Source organism: Salvia miltiorrhiza, chromosome 4 (genome assembly GCF_028751815.1).
Source record: "Salvia miltiorrhiza cultivar Shanhuang (shh) chromosome 4, IMPLAD_Smil_shh, whole genome shotgun sequence".
NCBI classification, from domain to species: domain Eukaryota; kingdom Viridiplantae; phylum Streptophyta; class Magnoliopsida; order Lamiales; family Lamiaceae; genus Salvia; species Salvia miltiorrhiza.
The window spans coordinates 55330084-55351669 of NC_080390.1; the positions used below are offsets into that span (position 1 = coordinate 55330084).

Consider the following 21586-nt stretch of genomic DNA (forward strand, 5'->3'; position numbering starts at 1 on the left):
CAACATATAGTTTTATTATATTTTTCTCTAATTAGAATTTTCTCTATAAAATGACTTTACTTTTCCTTTCGTTTCGCAGAGGGAATGCTACAGTTTTGAGAAGTTATAAGCAAGACATAGTTTTGGGACGTTTAGCATAATTTATTAGTTTTGTTCACCATATAATTTTCAAATTTTCTTTCTTTAATTAGAATTTTCTCTCTTTCATCTTTATAATTTATAAGCTCAATATCCAAATACTATAATTAATTTATAACCTTTTGAAATATTATATTTTATAATTCTTTTAAATATTTTATAAATCATTGGAGCTTATAAACCTTTAAACTAAATACTTTTAACTAGTTTATAACCTTTTCAAATATTATGTTTTATAAATTTTTAAAACATTTATAAACTATTGGAGCTTTTTAAGCCTCTAAAATAAGCTCAACCAAAAACACCATATGAAGCAACCATGCTTCCACAATAACTAACACAAAAGAAGAGGATCAAGAGAGTGAATACAGATCATACATGGACTGCTTGGCCAAATTATGGTGCAGCCCTATCCGTTTCAATACTGAAGTTTACTGTACGGTCCCTCCACGCATCATTTTCTAGGTAAGTTTCGTAGAAGGTTACAGCTCCGCCGGTTGTTAGAACCACCGCCGAGGTGCTTCGTGTGCCGTATCGTCCCTGCGAATTGAGAGCCGTCAAGCACGCGTTCATCGTGTCTGAAAAACGACACAAATTAATAGGCGCGAAAATATTACCAAAGCTGTATCTGCCTCCACGAAAATGGCACTCGCGCAGTATTCGAACTCACGCGAGTAAATGCCAGGGAGCTCGCTTTCATCTTTAGTGGTGTCGTTCATGACCATTTTGGTTATCTCTTTCAACGAGATTTCTGCCTCGGAAAATTTTCCCAGCACGTCTGCGAAGCCACGTCTTAATCTTTCAGCCTGTAAGAACATTAAACATGTTATACCTCAGTGGAGAATATGCATAAGCATAATAATGCAGTGGAAATGTACAAGGAATAGTTTTATGTGTTGCCTCAGAAGCTAGTAGTGATGCAAAGCCATCAGCAACTGTAACATCTAAGGTTGCAAGCAGTAGCAGTTTTTATTCTTTTGGCCATGAACAGATTCCATGGGTGTTTCGAGTTAAACAAAACAAAGAACATTGTGATTGCAGTTACCAGATCACATAAAGAAAGTAGTTATTCTTGAATACCATCCATTCTTCAATCATGTGTCGGACCGAATCGCAATAGTATAGTGACTACAATCTTATGAAAGCAAGCAAAATCTATGTTTCAATGAGATATAAATCAAGCAAAATTAGCTCAAGTGACAAAAATTATCAAGGGCCTTAATCTAGTTTAGTAAACAATGGATTAGGCTATTCTATTTTTATCTATCTAGTGTAATCCTTAAAACTAAATGCCACTAAGGAGGCGTTGGTTTGAGTGATAACGCAATATTGATAAAATAATCCACCTTAATCAAGTGTTTGGTTTGTATGATTGAACCCACGATTGACAACTTGGCCCACATCAAATCACTCAAATGAGTGATTGTTTATCACTCCAAGATGGGTGGATTATTTAATCACCCCTCCACGCTCCAATCCTACCAATCTTATCTATCTCATCCACCAAATCAAACGCCTATTTACTAATCCAAGCTAATCTACCATTTACTCTGATGGATTAATTAATTTTGCGCTTGTTTGACCATCTATCTCATCACCCAAAGCAAACGGTTCCTAACATGTTCTATCACAAAACAGCATATATATTTCCAGAGTATCCATTCAACAGCTAGAAGATGGTAACTGCAGTGTGATATGTCCATCATAACAAGATTCTTTTATAATCAAGAGCTGAATATCCAAATCATAATACTGCAAATCATTTAAAAACCTTCAAAATGTATTGTTGGAGGCAGTAAAAACATGGCATCCATGAAGAAATAAAGCATCATTGCAGCAGTAGAAAGGAATACGTAACCTTAGGCCATGGCGTGTCGAGCTTTGCATTCGACAGCACGTGAATACCAGAAGAAACTTCCTTCACACAGAGATCACCATCCATAGGCCTATTAGTGATATAAACCATGCTCATTGAGCAAAGATCAGCTACGATTAGGTTGAACCCATTGAACTGGTTCGCTTCTTCCATCACTTCCTCACCAAATTCTTTGGGGCTTTTCCTACTCTGGAAAAAATAAACCCTAAACCAATTGAATATTCAGCATAGAATTCAATACACTAAACCAATTTAACTAACTCAGTGTGATGAATGACGATGCTCTCGATCGAGCTCAAGCTATTTGACCTAAATATTTCGTTGATTGAATTACCGTGAAGAAGCGAACGGGGAGATCTCCTCTGCTTTTGAGCTGTGGACGGGGTGGGGCTTCCCTGACGTTGGTGAGAAACGCAAGCTTCCCGTCCCTGCTGCAAGCCAGCCAGGTTCCGCCGGCCTGACCATCTCTTCCGCCGAGTATTGAGCCGTTCTGCCACCACCCCAACGGCGTCGTCGGCCTGTCGTATATACGATTTAATACAACAATTTTGGGAAATTTCGCTCCATCCGCGACGAGGAAGAAGAGAAATATGTGGAAATTAAGTGGTAGGAGCTCACCGATTGTAGTTCTCGTCTCTGTTGAGCAGTAAAATGAAGGGGTAGATTGGGTGAAATTTCCATGCGAACACAGCTATGCACATATTTGTGTTTCTGAAGATTTTGGGTTGAAATTATAAAATTAGGGCTTATGAATTGGGAATTCTTTAGATTGACCATATAGTCTCTTCATGTTGAAACTTCCTTTTACTCTTCACAAAATTAAATATTCAACCACAAGAAAATCGATCAATGTGTAGGCGAAACTCACTTTGTAAAGTCTAATTTCCTAACTGACTCATTCAAAACATATATATAAAATAAATATTAGCATAAATGCATAATTCTAAAAAAAATAAAAAATAATAAAAGTGGATTATAATACTCCTTAAATCAAGACTCAATATGTCGCCTAAAAAAAACTCAATATGTAATTGTGTGCTTATTCTACACTCAATTCCGTGGAAATTCATTTAAATAATATAGTCTATTTCAAGAGCATAAGCCACGGTACTTGACATTGCATTAGATTATTAGAACATATAATTAACTATATTATATTACATCTTTTTAGGGTCCTGTATATAATGTTAGCTGTATGATCTTTTAGGATATTCAAATAATGAAACTCTTTTTTTGAAATAATATTTTTTAGGGTCCTATGTATAGTGTTAGATGTATCTTTGAAGATATTAAAATATTGTTTTTTTTTTTGTAAAGCGTGAGATCAAGAATTCAATTGCCGCCATCTATCTGTAAAGAAATAAAACAATTATCTAATGTTCGATTGTTATAAATACATGTACATTATCATGATTTGAATATAATACTTTATTGAAATATAATTTCATTACATATCACACGTCAATAATTATGACAGATGAAATAATAAGATAATTATGACTAAATCAATAACCACAAATATCTAAAATTTGACGTAGTAAACATTGCGGGTCGATTTTGAATTCTTTCTTAAATTACGATATTTTTTTATTACAAAATTGTTACTCAAACCAAATTCTAACTAATTACTGATTGAAAAGTGTCTTTTTAGTATATAGTATATAGTACTATATATATATATACTCCCTCCGTCCACCAATTAAAGGCCTAGGGGAAAGAACACGGGTTTTAAGAAAAAGTGTATTTTTATTAGTTGAGTGGAGAAATGATCCCACTTTTTAAGAAAAAATGTATTTTTATTAGTTGAGTGGAGAAAGGGTCTCACTTTTTTGTAAAGAATCCTTGACTTTTTTGATTAAATAATGAATAAAAACTTACCAAAAATAGGTAGGCCTTGTTTTTGTGGACGTCCCAAAAAGGCAAGTAGGCCTTGAATTGGTGGACGGAGGGAGTATAATATATATATATATATTATCAGAGTTGATGGAATGTAGTGACAGATAAATTATACTCCCTCCGTCCGCCAAAAGTGTACCACTTTGGCTAGGCACGGGATTTAATAAAATTGGTAATGATTTTGATGTAGTGGAGAAAGGGTCCCACCACTTTATGAGATGTGTGGTTGAAATTGAATTTGGAGTGGTTTTTTTGTAAATAAAGAGTGTTTGTAAGGATAAAATATTAAAGTGGATGGTGGGACCATTTCCAAAAAAGGAAAGTGGTATACTCTTTGCGGACGCCAAATATAGTAAAAATGGTACACTTTTGGCGGACGGAGGGAGTAGTACTTTGAACAAGTAATTAACATTGAATTTGGATCAACAAAAAGTCATGCTTATTGGGCAAGAAACTTTTAAGAAAACTGACATTTTCTGTTAATTTGTGGAAAAATTCACGAGAAAACATTTTGCATGTATTGAATAGAACCAAGAATTCCCATAACCTATCTCGATAGATTTTTGAATTTTCTCCATAAGTGACAAAATTTCATAAACACGATCATGCAACCGAAGATATAGTCAAATATAAGTATATGACATTAATTCCAATTATAGATTAAAATTATTTTTTAAACTTTTTAACTTTAAAGCGAAGACTTATATGATGATGATCAAACCTTGAAGTCTAGTGCCCTATAAATTAATATAGTAATATGGTAATTAATGATGGTGAATGTCAACTGCGCCGCCTAACGCAACGGTGGTTTTGTATGTATCAATATTAATTATAGGTAGATAAAATTTGTTTAGTGTCTCAGAAAAAACAAAAACTGTTTATTCATACTATTTTGGGAGTTTGAAAATAATGCTGACGATTAAGAGGAAGACATTATTATTATTACTATTATTTATAGATAGTGTAAATTCCAAGGGGCACGCAAGCTATACTTGAAATTTCCGATCACTATGACTTAAATTTGAACTATGTTAATTTGACACTTTCATCATATTCATCATAGGGTTAATGGCATATAAATTATCGAAATTTTAACAAATTTTCATTCTGCACGCTAATATGGAGTATTATGTATTAAAAATATTCAATTATATTTTCTCTATATATTTTGCGTACTAATCAATTTTTCGGCCAAATTTTATGCCTGGAACAACATCGTTTTCATTTAATTATACAATACGACGTCAATTTTATTTTTTCATATGTTTTTTTATGTCATGTGGATACATTTATGTCATGTCGCAGTGCCGTTAAACGAGCGAGTGTGTAAAATGATTATAAAAAAAATGATAATTAAATAATTTTAATATAAACTTGAAGATTGGTGTGTAAAATAAGCATTGGTTGAAAGTTCATTGATTAAATGTAACTAACCCTTTACTAGACTTCACTTTCATCACATTTCCCACTTGTATTTGTATATGATACTTTCGAAGCATTTAATTAACCCTTACGGTCATTATTTGGACTTAAATATATTATTTTTTTCACTTTCGTCACATTCCCCACTTGTATTTATGTATAGTATATGATACTTTCGAATCTCGCATGGATTGCATTACATATCAAATCACTATCTCCTCCACAAACGGATTTGTATTACTTTCAAGTTTCAAGCACATATATTATTATATGAAATGGGAAAGCGCGACTTGTAAAACACACGTTTCTTTTTAATTATTACTTCATCCGTCCACAAAAATAATCACTTTTTGCCATTTTAAAACGTCCATAAAAATTAATTTTTTTTTTGACAACTTTCTATCACATGATGGGATCCTTATCTCCACTCATAATAAATTAATTATCATTATTAATACTATTTTTTTAGCGAGACCATTTCTTCATTCACAATAAACTCAACCATTTTCATTAAAACTCGTGCCGTCCTCTTCTAGTATTTTTTTTTTGTGGACGGAGGAAGTATGATTTATTATTATTATTATTATTATTATTATTATTATTATTATTATTATTATTATTATTATTATTATTATTATTATCATCGTTGAAAATTTTCGATGCTTTTAGATCTACCAAGAAATACTGTTTATGATATTTCCTACTATTGATTCTTCAATTATCCTATTCCAAATTTGACCCTCCATGTTCCGAGATTGTAGGCCCAAATCCAGTCTCGTCTTTTCACTCGACCCAATTTGGGGAATTTCTATGAATTGAGGAAAAGTTTAGACGATAAGATAGCCAAATTAGCAAATTAAGCATGAATTTTTATTAAAAAATCTATATTTCCGTTTTGGATTTCAATATTTATAAATAAAGAGAAGTGTGAGAAGTGTATTACGCAATTAATTCTATTTATAGTACATACATTAACCAGTATTGATGAGATTTAAATTTGCGATCATTAACCACAAGAATTCATCCCACTTCACTGCTAATGCATCTGATATATACTCAAAAATCAAAATCTTTACTCCTTTTTATTTTTAGTAAAATTACATTCGCGCAATCCCATAAAATTGATTTTATTTTATTTTAATAACTTTAATATTATAATAAAAATGAGAGTTTTATTTCACTCATAAATCATAATACACTTACTTATTTTATTAAAATTCTTGTTATTGTTAAAGGAGCAAAGAATTGGAGGACAGTGGAAGGGATTGAGTATATTATTTTGAACAATGTGAAATATATATTGCTTAATTAGCTAGTGTGTTAGTTGATGTCTCAGCTCATGATGGTGGTAGTGCTGTTGGGGTTGGCTTCCTGATTAGAGATTCGGCAGGTGTTATTCTCGTGGCGGTGGCGCATCGGGTTGGCTGTACCGAGACCACACTGATGGGAGAATTACATGCTTTTGATGCTCGGAGTTCGTTTCTGTTTAGAGAATGATTTGAGTTTAATTGTGGCTTTTTCGAATTCTCTTCTTGTGGTGCACGTTCTGCACGAGAATTTTCGAGGTATGGACTCTTTAAGTGATGAGTTGTTTGAGGCCTTCGTCCACATGAAGAAGATGATTGTTGTTGAGTTTTGTCATGCTTGCATAGAAGCAAATCGTGCCACTCATGCTTTAACGAATTTCGCCGCTTGATTGGATGGTATAATTATTTGAAAATCGGATTTTTCAATCTGATTCACAGATAACAGATATTGTTCATCGTGATTTGATTTAATATAATCGCTACGTTTTTTTCTGGAAAAAAAAAAGCTGAGTGTTGTTAGGCGGAGTGTCAATTATATTCGATAGTGGATGTTGATGTGCAACATTAATTAATTGTCTATATATCCAAACTCAAAAGTCAATGAAAGCAGACAGCTCGTTAATTACTTTCTTCAACTCACTACCAAAATATCTGTGTTACACGCACGGAATTAAAAGGGAAAATACAAAAATAATGGGAAAAACATAATTAAACATGATAAATAGTTTGTAACGTGAGATCTCGTATTTATTGAATTGTTAGGAATTTAGCTTCTTCGAATTATAATGTCGACTGATATTATTTAGTTTGTGGAAATCATATGTTTTGATACAGAAAGCAAAAAAAAAAAAAAAAAAACCACCTAAACTCCAACTGTAAATTCTATTATTTATTTATTTATTTTTTGGCAAAATAACTTATTATTTCAGTTGAAAATTTTAGTTTGTTTGTTGACTGAATTTGAGCGAATAATTCATAAAAGAATATTTAAAATGTTATATTCCTTACCCATCTATTTTAGGATAATGATTGCTATATATATATAAATTCTATTAAGTTGTATTTATTTTATCAAAATATAAATTTTAGAATTAAACTATATATTCATATAAATTCTATTAAGGTATACCGTGAAAGTATAGATTTATCAAATGTAATTAAAAATTTGACTAAAAGTTTATATATTTTAACCTAAATAACTTCTCAAACTAAGAAATATTTTCAATTATATTAACTCATTAATTTTATTTTTCTAATTATTATAATAATATAATTAAAAATACTCTCAATTACATTATTGAAAAATATCTCAATTTATAATCGTGCATTGCATGCGAATAAAACTAATTCTCATAAAATTTGCAAAATTAAGGATAATTTATAAAGGCGGGAGAAGTAAACAATTATATGTACATATCACGACATACATTGTTACACGGAACGATGTATAGATTACATACATGTTACATGAAACGATAGATACATTACATACATATTACACAAAACTATGGATATATTACACGTGGATAGATTACATAATTGTAGAGAAAAGAGGGTTACTGCGCCAAAGCACTGGTGTTGTAGACAAGAAGAGCGCCACCAGCAAGGATGCCGAGGAGGGTGACCGCCCAAATGGCCAAGCCAGTGCTGCCTCCGACGTAGACATCGCCGGAGGGAGACCAATCTCTCTCGTCGTAGATGGGACTGCATATTCGTTCCGTTAATTATCATCTTATGCATACACTATGGGTGCGTTCACTTTCATGGATGGGAAAAGGAGGGATAATACAAATTTATGCATTTAAATATCTCATTCTTTATCCCACATTTTACACAAAAGAGAAGCTCACCATCTTTCCTTCCTTATTTTCACTTCAAGGATATATAATATTATAAAATTTAGGTATAATATTATCCATCCTTGAAGTGAAAATAAAGAAGGAAAGATGGTGAGCTTCTCTTTTGATGAGACATTTAAAGCTATAAATTTTGGTTATCCCTCCATTTAGAGGGATAAAAGCAAACACACCCTATACGTAATACGATTATTACAAATTACCTGTATCCGTCAACATTAGCACCGTATTTGTCCACGAACTGGTACACGCCCTTTCCCTGTATATATACTTATTTATTGGATTAATTGCCTACAAATGCATAAATTATACCAAAATTTTGATTTTTAACTAGATTTATTTTTTTGGTCAAAAAATTCACACACTTTTTGAAATTTGACCCGACTACAAAAGTTTGTCGGTGAATAACTTGATTGTCTGAATTCCGATGGGCAATCCGAAAGTACCGTTGGAAAGTTCTTGATATCTTTCTAATTATACTTATATTGTTGGGATTTGATCATTGAAAATGATCGAAAAAAATAAAAAAAATTTAAAACTTCATGACATCAATTTCTATGACATATTTTTACCATTTTCGGAGACTAAAATCCAACAACATAAGTATAACGTCAAAAGCTTTTTAAAATTCAGATTGCCCATCGGAATCCTGACAATCAAATTATTAGCCGGCGAACTTTCAACACGGATCAAATTCCAAAAAAATAAAATTTCATATCTCTTTTAACCAAAAAACATAAATTTAATTAAAAATTAATTTAGATACGATTTGTGTATTTATAGACAATTAACCCTTATTTATTTTCATCGTTATTTTATTACATCTAAACCAAAAGATTAAAGTAAAATCGAAATAGAAGGAACCTTAGCCCTCCTGCCGGAGGCGTCGACGCCGTCTCTCAAGTCCATGCCGCCGCCAGGTCCATAAGGTGAATCGGTTTTGATCTTCTTGCCGCCGCCGGCTTGCACCCTCAAAGGGGTGGTTCGGGCCAACGACGGCAGACCTCGCGCCGCCGAGTTGTCGGCGCGGAAGGGGGCCGGCTTCAGAGCGACGGAACTCATCACGGGGCTTGCCATTGGTTGTATCTCTCTTGAACTTGCTCGATACACTGCACTCTGCTTGGCTTAATAATTATTGCGCTCCAAATCATCATTCTGCGGACACGTGGCGCTCCCTGTATGGTTCGCTTTGGATAAGATGTTCAAACATCATCCCAATTGCCATTGCCATATCATAGTTTCTGACACATGGAGATTGCCTATTGGTGTTGGTGTTAGAATCTTCTCGGTTATTGCCACTTCACAAAATGTAGGACAAATATGTGATCAATATTTAAGAGTTAATTTAATAAAATATTAAATTTATTAGTAAACTTTAATTTGTATACAAATAATATTTAATTTATATTTTAATTTAAATTTCTTAATACTTTTATCCCAGGCGACGACACATAATATTTTGGCCTTTCCATCTCTTGGTTAATTTCCCATTTTCAATCCCGCCAAGTTATTATCTTTCGTCATCATCAACAAGCCAACAGCGACGGCGGCGATCAACAAAAAATGTCGAGAAGAATGTGTTCATCTTCGATCTTGTATGTACAGTTTGAAGAAAAATAGTTAATTTGGATTCATGAAAAAATATTGAATATGGAAGTTAAATTAAAAACTCCGAGAAGATCTTTAATTAGATATAAAAATTACAAAAAATAAATTTGAAACGAATTAATTATGATCGTTTAAAGTATTAAAATTAATTTTTATTCTCCCTCATTTATCTCTAATGTTGAAAATCATACTTTTTTTTTCATTTTGTTTTCATTTGTTGGTGAAAAAATATACAGATGTCATTTTTTTATCTGTCGAAAAAATTTGCATGATAGTTTAATTATATTTAATTTAAAATGAAATATATTTGAATTATAATAGTTTTTTAAGAAGAATGAAATTTTTATTAATTGTAATATGAATTTGTAAATTAAGAAATATCTATGTATCTAAAAATTAGAATTTGTAAATTAAAAATTTCAAGAAATGTTCTGAGCTTTCAGTCCTCTCAACTGTTTATGAAATTTTCTATTTCTTCAAATTTCCTAATTCCGAATTTGACCCTCCATGTTCCGATTTTATTCTCGCCTTTTAACTCGATCCAATTTGGGGAGTTTTTAGGAATTGAGGAAAAGGAAAAGTAAGATATCCAAATTAGCAAATTAAGCACGTTGTATTAAAAAAAATCCATATTCCGTTTGGATTTCAATATTTATAAATAAAGAGAAGTATGAGAAATATTTTACGCACTTAATTCTATTTATATATAATTACCATGGAATTTTAATTTCCGATTATTAACCACAAGATCATCCACTCGTCTCTCATTCCTTATCATTTTAATTCACCCTTCAAATCTTTACTTCTTTTTATTTTTTAGTAAAATTATCTTCGCACAATTTCACAAAAATGTAAATTTTATTTCATTTTAATCACTTTAAATTAAAATTATACTCCCTCCGTTCCACGAATCTTGACACGTTTTCCTTTTTGGGCCGTCCCACGAGTCTTGACACGTTTCCTTTTTGGGTAATAATTATTACATTCTCTCTCCTACTTTATCACCTTTATTATATTTTCTCTCCTACTTTATCACTTTTATTACATTCTCTCTCCTACTTTATCAATTTTATACTTTATTAATTACACACTTAAAACACTAATCTACAACTCCTTAATTCCCGTGCCGAACCCAAACGTGTCAAGACTCGCGGGACGGAGGGAGTAATAAAGATAAAACCCTCATTCCATTCATAAAACATTTTATTATTTTATTAAAATGCGTATCATTTTTAAAGGAGCAAATAATTGAACGGTGGAAGGGAGTATATATTATTTTGAAGAGTGTGAAATATATATATGCTCACAATAGAGTAAAAATTTAAAATGCCAACTTCCTTATTTTTTTTGTAAAAATGCCCTCTCTTATCATTTTAACACAATATATATTGCTTAATTAACTGAGTGTTCTTCTGAAAAAAAATAAATAAATAAGCTGAGTGTGAGTGGGAGTGTCAATTATTCTATAGTGGATGTTAATGCACAACATCAATTATCTATATATCTAAAGTCAATGAAAGCATTACTTTCTTCAACTCACCACCAAAATATCCGTGTTACACGCACGGAATTAAAAGGCAAAACACAAAAATAATGGGAAAAACATGATAAATACTAGTTTGTAACGTGAGATCTCGAATTCTTCAATTGTTAGGAATTTAGCTTCTCTGAATTATAATGTCGACTGATATTATTTATTGGTTAGTGGAAATCATATGGTTTGATACAGGAAGCAAAACTTACAACTAATATCAGATAATCAATTAAGTTGTTCTTTAAACTATAGGTTACATTTGACTTCTTAAATTCTAGTTTCAAGTTTCAAGTGGAACACACAAAATAAAAAAAAATGTCAGAATGAATTGAATTATTTCCACGGCCAAAAATTGTAATTTTAAACTAATATTCGATCAAATACAAAATAAATAGATAAAATATTCGCATTAAGTAACACAAATTAGAACCAAATTTTTTTTTATCTAGTAGTGATATTTAGATATGTATCACATAATTTGTTACATCTTTGTGTAACAAAATTTAGTTACTTCCCTATATCCCTTTACATACATTTGTTATACAAAAAAAATGCAAATAAATTTTGTTATTACTTACAAACAATAACACATGCACCCTCAAATCAAATGTCACTAAATTTTGTAACACGCTTTTTTTTTAATGGCAAACATAATAATTATTCATATTTTTTTAATGAAACTTTTGGATGATAATTGTTCAAAAATTATGACACTATCCAAACATTTTGTTGTAGTGTAGCTAAAATCCAGTTTGAGCATTCAAACTCTAGAAATTATAATTACACATCCGCAAAAATTTAATCCAAAAGTATTTACTCACACTTGTACAAGAGGACCGACCACACAATCACAAACCCAAACTAGTTACAACTTTGTAAGAAAAATACCCAAATGTTTTGAAAATTTGGACCATCAATCAAATCACAAAAGTAAACGAAAAAATTTGAAATAGAGAAAATATTTTGTCAATGCTACAGTTGTTGAGCTAAAGAATTTTGAAATTAAGTAATAATAGGTAGAGTATAGTTCGGGCTACAAAATGTGAAAGATTGAGTGATTTCGGAGGCTTTTTTTTTTGGAAATATTAGTAGTGAAATTCATTGCGATGAAGAAATGGGCATTTGACTACGTCGCTATTCAAAGTCGGAGCTACACGCTCTTTGACCTAACCTCATTTTTCTAATTTTTATTTTTTAAATAATTTTATAAATGCAAACGCCATGACTCCGTCCATTATCAATATCGCTCATCGTCTTCGGCCGCCATCATGATTTTAGCATTACTAAAATAGGCCAAACCGTTGGTGGGAACTCGCAACTGCGTTTCAACCCACATCCAAATTAAGCCACTAACTCGATCAATAAATTTAGCACTCGTTTTTAATCCAATACATAATCAAGAAGAGAAGAATAAATTTGCATTTCCGATCAACGGCGGAGATGGGAATCTGCTGGAGTTCTAAGTCCGTCGATCAAAGCCCCGACGCGACGGGGCAGCTCAGCTCAGGTTCGAGTCACCCAGAGGGTTAGAGCGTGAGTGTGTTTTTCTTCTCTTTGAGTAATAACTTAAAATGTTAATTGTGGCGCAGTGGCGGTGTCGCAGACGACGACGGCGACGACGGCGACGACGGCGTCGTCGAGCGGCAGCAGCGGGTTCTGGGGGGCGGGCGGGAGCCCGAGCCCGAGAGCGCAGATGCTGCCGCACCCGAGCCTGCGGATCTTCACGTTCGCGGAGCTTCGGGCGGCTACTAGAAACTTCCGAAGCGATACGGTTGTGGGAGAGGGTGGGTTTGGGAAGGTGTACAAAGGCTGGCTCGACTCCAGGAACGGATCGACGACGGTCGTCGCGGTGAAGAAGCTGAATCCTGAGAGCTTGCAGGGATTTCAAGAATGGCAGGTAATTAATTGCCTTCTTTATTTAATTCTAAATTTATTTATTAGGATTTAAATTTTGGAGGGAGTGATTGATTAAGAGTTATTGTGTGAGTGCAGTCGGAGGTGAATTTTCTGGGGAAACTGTCGCATCGGAATCTCGTTAAGCTGCTGGGCTACTGTTGGGATGAGAAGGAGCTGTTGCTTGTGTATGAGTTCATGCAGAAAGGCAGCCTAGAAAATCATCTATTTGGAAGTAAGGGATTCATTCATTTTGTTTGATAAATTGTTGGGTTATCGGCGTCTGAATACACCAATTTCGGGTAGTTTAATTTTACACATAATTTTACGAGTAAAAAAAATCAGTTTTATCATAAATTCAATTTCTATACACTCGAACTCCATAAAAAAATCCTACAATTTTCAGGTTTAAAAATGTTTTATGCGATAGTTTTAAAGATGTCCTATATGATGTCATTTTCTAAAACGTCCAATGAGTGCACATCGATATTTCGACTTGCCACGTCAGTTTTAATTTGAGCGAAAATTGAATTTGTGGCAAAATTACTATACATTAAAGTTCATGTATTTTTTCTAACTCCCTTTGAAGTTCATGTGCAAAATTAGACTACCCCAAAATTAGTGTATTTAGATGCTAACAACCTTAAATTATTTACACAAACTTTATTCGATTTTTGGTTTTGAACATCAACTTTGTTGGCACGCACTGCACTAATCAGAACGACGTCGTTTTGGTTAGGAAAATCTATGCCATCGAGTTACAATGTAGGCATTAATTTTTTGCGGGAAAAAAAATTCCAATTGCGATAAAATTACAACGGTCATACGAGTTGGTGTATTTTAACGCGAATAACCCTAATAAAAAATTGGAAGATGTGATGGAAAATTGGTGGTGATGATTAATTTAGGGGGTGCTGCTGTTCAGCCGCTGCCGTGGGAAACCAGGCTCAAGATATTGATCGGAGCAGCTCGCGGCCTCGCATTCTTGCACGCATCTGATCGGAAAGTCATCTACAGAGACTTCAAGGCCTCCAACATCTTGCTCGACGGGGTAATCTCTCGCTCCGATTTCTTCACATTCATGTCTATACAGGGGCGAACGCAGAAAAAATAGTTCAGGGGTGCTAATATAAGATCAAAAATTGGTTGGGGGTGCTGGAGCCCCCCTACTCTATGTCTATGAGATTGATGATTGTGTTGTGGTTTTCTTGTTCACTGATCAGACGTACCACGCCAAGTTATCCGATTTCGGGCTGGCAAAAATGGGGCCCACAGCGAGCAAGTCGCACGTCTCCACGCAGGTTATGGGGACGTACGGCTATGCTGCGCCCGAGTACGTCGCGACAGGTAGATGACATTGCTAAATCTTTGCACATACACAAAAAAAAAAAAAAAAATAGGCATGTTTTCTTGATCAACATACATTATGTTGCAGGGCATTTGTATGTGAAGAGCGACGTCTACGGCTTTGGTGTGGTGCTGGTGGAGATGCTGACGGGGCTTCGTGCCCTCGACACGAACCGGCCACCAAAACAGCACAATCTGGTTGATTGGATCAAGCCCAGCTTGCAAGACAGGAGGAAGTTGAAGGGGGTGATGGATTCACATTTGGAAGGGAGATATCCTTCAAGATCTGCATTGCAGATAGCCCACCTTGCTCTCAATTGTATTGAGAGTGACCCCAAAAACAGGCCCTCGATGCAGGAGATTGTCGAGACGCTCGAAGAGATTGACACCGCGAAGGAGAGGCCTAGGCAGCCTAGGGTGCATTCCAGCTACCAGGGAGCCGATAGACGCGTGCCACAGCATCTGCAGCATCGTTCCCAGAACCACCCGAGGCAGGAGGTGAATCGAGCCTATCCACTCCCACCACGCGCCTAATTGCTCTGCGTGGCGAGAGTGCTCTTTGAGTTCTTGTAGTTGTACAAGTTTTAAGGGGAGAGAATGTGTCATGGATTCAAGATTTGCTTGATGTAGAGTTAGTTCATTAGTTTAACAGACAAAGCAGCACTTCTATTTTTTTGAATCATAGAAGCAGAGTAGGACTCATTGTTGAATGGTGTTTATGCAGAAAACACAGAAGATTGTAAAAGGAAAGAAGCCTTTATTTTTGTCCTGTTTATAACATACTGCACATATTGTGGTATACTTAGCCTTTACATATTGCAAAGAAGCAAAAAAAAAGAAGAAAAACAAACAAACATATGGCCTTCACTTCATCAACAACACATCAAATAGAATTTGATGGCAAAAGCCACTCTAGTATACCCCATCACTACCAAATGAGCTTCCAAGATTGGGATGATTCACAGACAGTTTAATCGTCGGGCTCTTCGAAGATCTGTGTATATCCCTGCATTCCTCAAGATCATCATCACAAGTCAGAAGCACCCACTCTGCATCATCATCAAGATACTTCAAGCTAACACCAGCCACATTGTCTATGCTGAAACGCGCAAAGATCTCTTCGCGTAGATGCTTGAAGTCCCAGTGCGGCTGCAGGCTAAGCCGGATCTTCTCTTCCCCAAAGGCAACTCTTGCTCTAAAAGCGCCCTCATGATTTGCTCGGTTTCCATTCATTGGCACGGGCGAAGCTCCAACAGCAGCAGGGCCTTCACTCAGAAGCCTGTGGCTGTATGATCTTATCATAGGCTTAGTCTTCTCCTTGCCTTTCCCATGCAACTCCGCATCACTCCTTGCTTTCTTCAGCACCCCTCCATTGGGTAAAGCATCCACGCGGCTGGAGCCATTGACGGGGAAAGATGACTGCTTCACACCGGTGGAACAACAGTAGCTGGAACTTGAGGTGTGACTGCCAGAGGAGGAGGAAGTGGTGGCATCAGGCAACAAGTTCCCCTCAGCTGGGCTCTTCCCCTGCTCAAAATCACCGGTGCTCGCCTTTGAAGCCGACGAGGGGTTGCTAGCTCCGGCTACATTTGGTGACACAAGATGTGGGAAGTTGTTGTAGAAGGAACTGAGTTGAATGGGACCCTCACCATCCTGGACCGAATCAATCACGAGCTGAAGCTTCCTCAACGAGTGGCCTACTTTCTTGATCTTTCGTGAAGGCCACCGCGTGATCCCATGACGTCTGCATACTCTTTTCAAGGTAGTTGGGCAAACTGAAACAGGAAAAGCAATCAAATTGATACACAAACTTGCTCTAAAGCCTAATCATAGGTAAAGGGATGCAGCCATACCTCCAATGCTTTTGGCTGCTTCTTTTAAGCTCCCAGCAAAATGCTGCCTAAGAACTTCCAAGCTGATCGCCTTCTCGCTCCGTTTATGCTTCCTTTCGCGTTTTTTAGAGTGATTCCCAAAGCTCAAGGACTCATTACTTGTTCTTGGCCCAGAATCCTGCTGAATTTCCAAAGGAACAGAACCTCCTTCATCTAACTTAGCAGCAGAGGTTTCTTGAAGCAGCTCTTCATCTGTGATCACTCTCAAGCTCTGGCACATCTCTTGTATAACAGAGGAGAGGGAGTGGAGCATCAGCATCTGATCTCGAGCACCTCTGCAATCCGGTGGCAGGAAGAACTCCAAGACGAAATCAGTTGCCTCGTTGCACACGCTTCGCAGGCGTATGGCTGCAGAGGCACACAGATCAAACACCCTGGCATGATGTGACAGGGGATACTCTGTTTTGCTGAAGGCCGTTATGTCCTCAGCGAAGCACGGCTGGTTCGTGAGGAACGCCTTCCCAGGAACGCCCTCGCCCCTCAGCAGGTGGTGCTGTGAGCACGCCTCGTGGAAGCCACGGGCTCGTGCATCAGCAACGCAGCAGGCTGAGTCGATGGTTGAGACACAGCGCGCATAGTTCTCATCGGAATGCCTGCAGCCGCCCCTGCCCTGGTGGAGACACGACGCCCACACCTGCGCCAGGGGCAGCTTGTACGCGCTGCAGGCGAACCTCATAGCGCCCCGGATCTCCGCCAGAGCGCCTCGGTAGGAGCCGTCGCGCTCCTGATACAAAACATGTGTGGTTGAGAAATGAGAAGGCTTTGATGTATCAATATGTAAAGGATAAAGAGCTTGTTAAATTACCTCCACATTGTAAGAACTCACAATGTTGGAACTCTTCAAATCAACTGCCTGCACTAGAAAACAATTCTAAAGATTATATAAGTAAAAGATTTAAATTGCCTATAAATGCACTAACTATATCCAAATTAACTAAATCTATTTTTTTGGAATTTAGCCTGAAGTCCAAAAATTGGCTAAATAATAACTTGGTTGTCTGGAGTCAGATTGGCAATTTAAAGGTATTATTAAAAACCTCTTGATGATAACTATATAACGATACCAATATTGTTGGGTTTCTGTCACTGAAAATGGTCGGATAAAAGACATAAAGTTTCACGACATAAACTTTTATGCCATTTTCCAACCACTTTTCAGTGATCAAACCCAACAATGTAAGTATCATTAAAAAGATAATGTCGAGAGCTTTTCAACGGTACCTTTAGATCACCCATCGAACTCTAGACAATCAAATTATTAGTTATCGAACTTCAGTCCCACGTCAAATTCTTAAAAAAGTAAAAATTTATGTATTTTTTGATAAAAAAAAAATAGATTTCGTAAAAACCAAAAAAAAAAATAAATAAAAAATTTGAGTATAGCTCGTGTATTTCATTACAGAAAAACAACAACCTCGAGAGCCTTGCAGACGTTGTGGAGCTCGGGGTGGAAGTCGAGCTTCCGATGAGTCGAGACGAGCTCGAGCACCCCCAGGCAAGCGCCGCCGCCGCCGTGCTCGAGCAACGGGAGGGCGAGGGAGGCCCTCACGTTGCATTTCTGCGCGTGGCCGACGCGCGGATACTCCTCCCTCCGGAAGAATCGCACGTCCGGGGTCCACTCGGGCAGCCTCCGGAGGAACACGCGGCCGAGCAAGCCGACCAACTCGTCGTCGTCGTCGTCCGCCACCAGGTGATAGCTCAGGCAGGCATCCCTGTAGCTCGCCAGATCCTTGCAGCTCGGGTGCAGCGAAAACGGCTGGTTGCTCGCCGTCAGCACCTGCCGCCCTTGCTTCTTCACCGGAATCCAGATCTGCACGAGGACATCCTCGTCTCGCATCGACTCTTTGAGGAAATTGATGGCTTGCGCCAGCCTCTGCTTCACGCAGTTTCCATGGCTGGAGAGACTTTCATCCATTGTTGGATGTGGAAAGAAAATTGGTTTAGAGAAATATTCTTGTTGTTGTTGAGGTTGACGATGATGTTGTTGTTGATAGCTATTGGCCTCTAACCAGAATCCATCGAGGAAGAGTTCGTGTATGAGATCGAAATCTATGGCGCTGTCGGAGATATTAGGTGACAAGGCGCCATCCGCCATGGCTGAGATTTAATAACTGGATTCATTCACATCTATGTATCTATGGATTCGAGAAAAAATACATGAAGAGAAAATCAGGATCCGAAGCAGAGAAGCAGCCTGAATATTAAGAAGAGGAAGAGCAGCTTCCATGGAGGATTGCTTTCCATCATCTTCCAGAAACCGATCACGCGCGCGCCAAACATCATCAATGGCGAGTTATTTCCAGCTGTAATTACAAATTAACGCATGATATATATTGATGAGAAAATGAGAAAAATAAAAATAAAAACCAGTGATGTATATTGTATAGTGTTATTTACCTCTCATAATTCTAATGAGTCCATCATCCACAGCAAAAAGTTCAGTAATACAACCATTAATTTTCTCTCTCTCTGAGAAGAAGAAGAAGAAGAAGAAGAAGAGGAAGAAGAAGAAGAAGAGGAAAATGATACAGTTAATGATGGGGAAAAGTGAGATTGTAAGAATATAATGGATTAATGGGGAGGTGTGGGAATCTCTTTTTATTCAGAAGCTAATAAGCAATGCATTTGGGGCCCACCAACAGTGGTTCTCTTAAATATGAAGCTAATACATACAACATTATATATGATCATGTTTGTGTTTTTTCTAGTTAATGCACTTAGACTTTTAATTAAATCTAGTTAATCAAATTCCAATAATACTGTTTGGATAAAATATGTCAGGTTAAAAAATAGTTAAATATTTTTAAAAATACAATTAAAATTTTGGCTTAAAATAAAAAAGAATTTAGTTATTGTTTTTCTCCACATTGTAATTTTTTTATAATTTTTTTTATATTTTGTTTAATTTTATTATTTTTAAATATAAAAATTATAAAAATAGTAAAAATTGAAAAATATATTAAAAAATTACAGAAAAAAGAATAATGTGGATAAAACAATAAAATTAAATCATTTTTAAATTTGAACCAAAATATTTAAATAAATTATTATTTTTAAGAATTTAAGTATTTTTATTTTTGTGATTATTGGATCTATCTCCAGGTGTGGGTGTGGGTGTGGGTGTGGGCGTGTTGTATAATGTATATACGAAAAGATTCTTTAATTTTGAAGAAAACATTATTTAATGTGACGTCACGCACAAAGTGGACTTATCAAACTCGATCGGCAAGTCTTGATAGGTGAGGTGGTCTCTACCAGCCAATAATATTATTCTAATTTAGTATAGTATATTGTTGATGCTTACGCAATCACCTCCCGCCAATTATTAGGTCAGAATATTCGGAAAATAGAAAATTTAAAAAAAAAAAAAAAAAAAACTCACTCGGCCACACTTTAATTTTTATTTTATTTTTATTTTAAAAATAATTAATAATTATGCGTGTAGCTAATTAGGTTAAAGGAGTAATTAATAGATGCGCGCGGAAACTAGGTTAGAGACATAGTTAATCGTCTTCTTCGGCTCGGGGAGGCTGCATATAATTTGCTGCATCTACTAACCCTTCTTTTCTGGCCCTTCTATTCAAACACCCTCTCCCTCTATTTAATTGTTACTTACATAAATTACATATACATTTTTTTTATTTGTGAGTACTTATTTATATATTGAGAACGGATTAAATGAGTTTAAGTATGCATGTATAAGATATATATGATCAATTATTGTTCTTATATTGTGAAAATCTACGTTGAATTCCTCACTTTGCTGAATCGTGTAGGTTGTATTTTCATTTGTTTTGTTATTTAATGTAGTTCTTGATTGTAGATTTAAGTAGTTCAATTAATTCATTTGTAATAAATAAGTATTTAATTTCATAACATATCTTATTTATATACGAAGAGAGTGGATAGATTGTAAGTAATTCTTATAATATAAACTAGGAACAAATTTACACAATTGATATATTCATAATCTAACAGTTCAGATTTAATATTCTGACAATGGTAATGCAAACGCCTGAATCATGTAGAATGCGTCTGAATTCGTTGTGTAAATGTCTGAATTTCAAAAAAATTGATATGAAATTCGAACTCAGTACTTTGGATAGATCGTTGTGTAAAGTTTGAATTTCAAATTTTTTATATAGGACTCAAACTCAATATCTTGAATTCATCGAATAAGTTTAAGAGAAGTTTTTTATTTTAACACATCCATATATACATATAGAGAAATGATCTATTGAAGATCCACAAGTAGTGTGAGGATTAAGAATTCGTCTGAACAGTCGCGAGCAAGTCATTTTATTTCGATCATCAAATCAATAATTTACTCGTAGAATGTATTAATTTAACGAAAAATAAAAAATTTCTTAATAAAATCTAACTATATAGTGCGGCCGGTCTAATTATCTAAGGAGTAATTAGAATTTCATTAAATCATAATTATGAGTTACTTTTAAGTCGCACGATCATGACGTCAACCACTCCACTGATTTCTGGAAGGAATTTCATCTTTTTTGTTTAAAAGGTCAGATTGGAATAGTAGATATACGTGTATAATATTGGAAGAAAAATAAAAATAAAAATTGATATATACAGTAATTAATGTAAGCATCAAAGTGACTCTCAAATTCGTGGAGGGCCAAAAGCGACGCCCCCTCTGATCCCCATTTACTAACTGCGGCCTCAGTTAGCCGCGTCTCCACTCTAAGTTGCCCTCACAACCAACATATGTATTAATCAATCATATAGTAATACTTTTTTCACTCAATGGTGGGCACGTTATGCTTGCCCACGGTGGGTAGGTGATCGGTTCTGCA

At 35.4% G+C, this 21586-nt stretch overlaps 4 protein-coding genes across 4 annotated transcripts; 1 reads left to right on the plus strand and 3 right to left on the minus strand.

The window, feature by feature from the left end:
• Positions 1-354: 354 nt before the first annotated feature.
• On the minus strand, positions 355-2853 carry LOC131020862 (uncharacterized). Its single transcript, XM_057949908.1, has 5 exons — positions 2633-2853; positions 2349-2532; positions 1997-2203; positions 756-944; positions 355-678 (listed from the first exon to the last, which is right to left on the minus strand). The coding sequence occupies exons 1-5, from the start codon at positions 2713-2715 to the stop codon at positions 535-537; spliced, it is 807 nt and encodes a 268-aa protein (XP_057805891.1). The 5' UTR covers positions 2716-2853; the 3' UTR covers positions 355-534.
• Positions 2854-8035: 5182 nt separating this feature from the next.
• On the minus strand, positions 8036-9751 carry LOC131020863 (photosystem II 10 kDa polypeptide, chloroplastic-like). The gene is made up of 3 exons (XM_057949909.1): positions 9360-9751; positions 8699-8754; positions 8036-8343 (listed from the first exon to the last, which is right to left on the minus strand). Exons 1-3 carry the CDS (start codon positions 9570-9572, stop codon positions 8196-8198), a joined length of 417 nt encoding a protein of 138 aa, XP_057805892.1. The 5' UTR covers positions 9573-9751; the 3' UTR covers positions 8036-8195.
• Positions 9752-12785: 3034 nt separating this feature from the next.
• On the plus strand, positions 12786-15676 carry LOC131020866 (probable serine/threonine-protein kinase PIX13). Its single transcript, XM_057949911.1, has 6 exons — positions 12786-13144; positions 13227-13534; positions 13630-13765; positions 14439-14581; positions 14754-14877; positions 14966-15676. Exons 1-6 carry the CDS (start codon positions 13078-13080, stop codon positions 15409-15411), a joined length of 1224 nt encoding a protein of 407 aa, XP_057805894.1. The 5' UTR covers positions 12786-13077; the 3' UTR covers positions 15412-15676.
• LOC131020865 (protein NLP2-like) lies at positions 15615-19343 on the minus strand. Its single transcript, XM_057949910.1, has 5 exons — positions 19167-19343; positions 18184-19072; positions 17575-17622; positions 16731-17493; positions 15615-16652 (listed from the first exon to the last, which is right to left on the minus strand). Exons 2-5 carry the CDS (start codon positions 18862-18864, stop codon positions 15790-15792), a joined length of 2355 nt encoding a protein of 784 aa, XP_057805893.1. The 5' UTR covers positions 18865-19072; positions 19167-19343; the 3' UTR covers positions 15615-15789.
• Positions 19344-21586: the final 2243 nt, after the last annotated feature.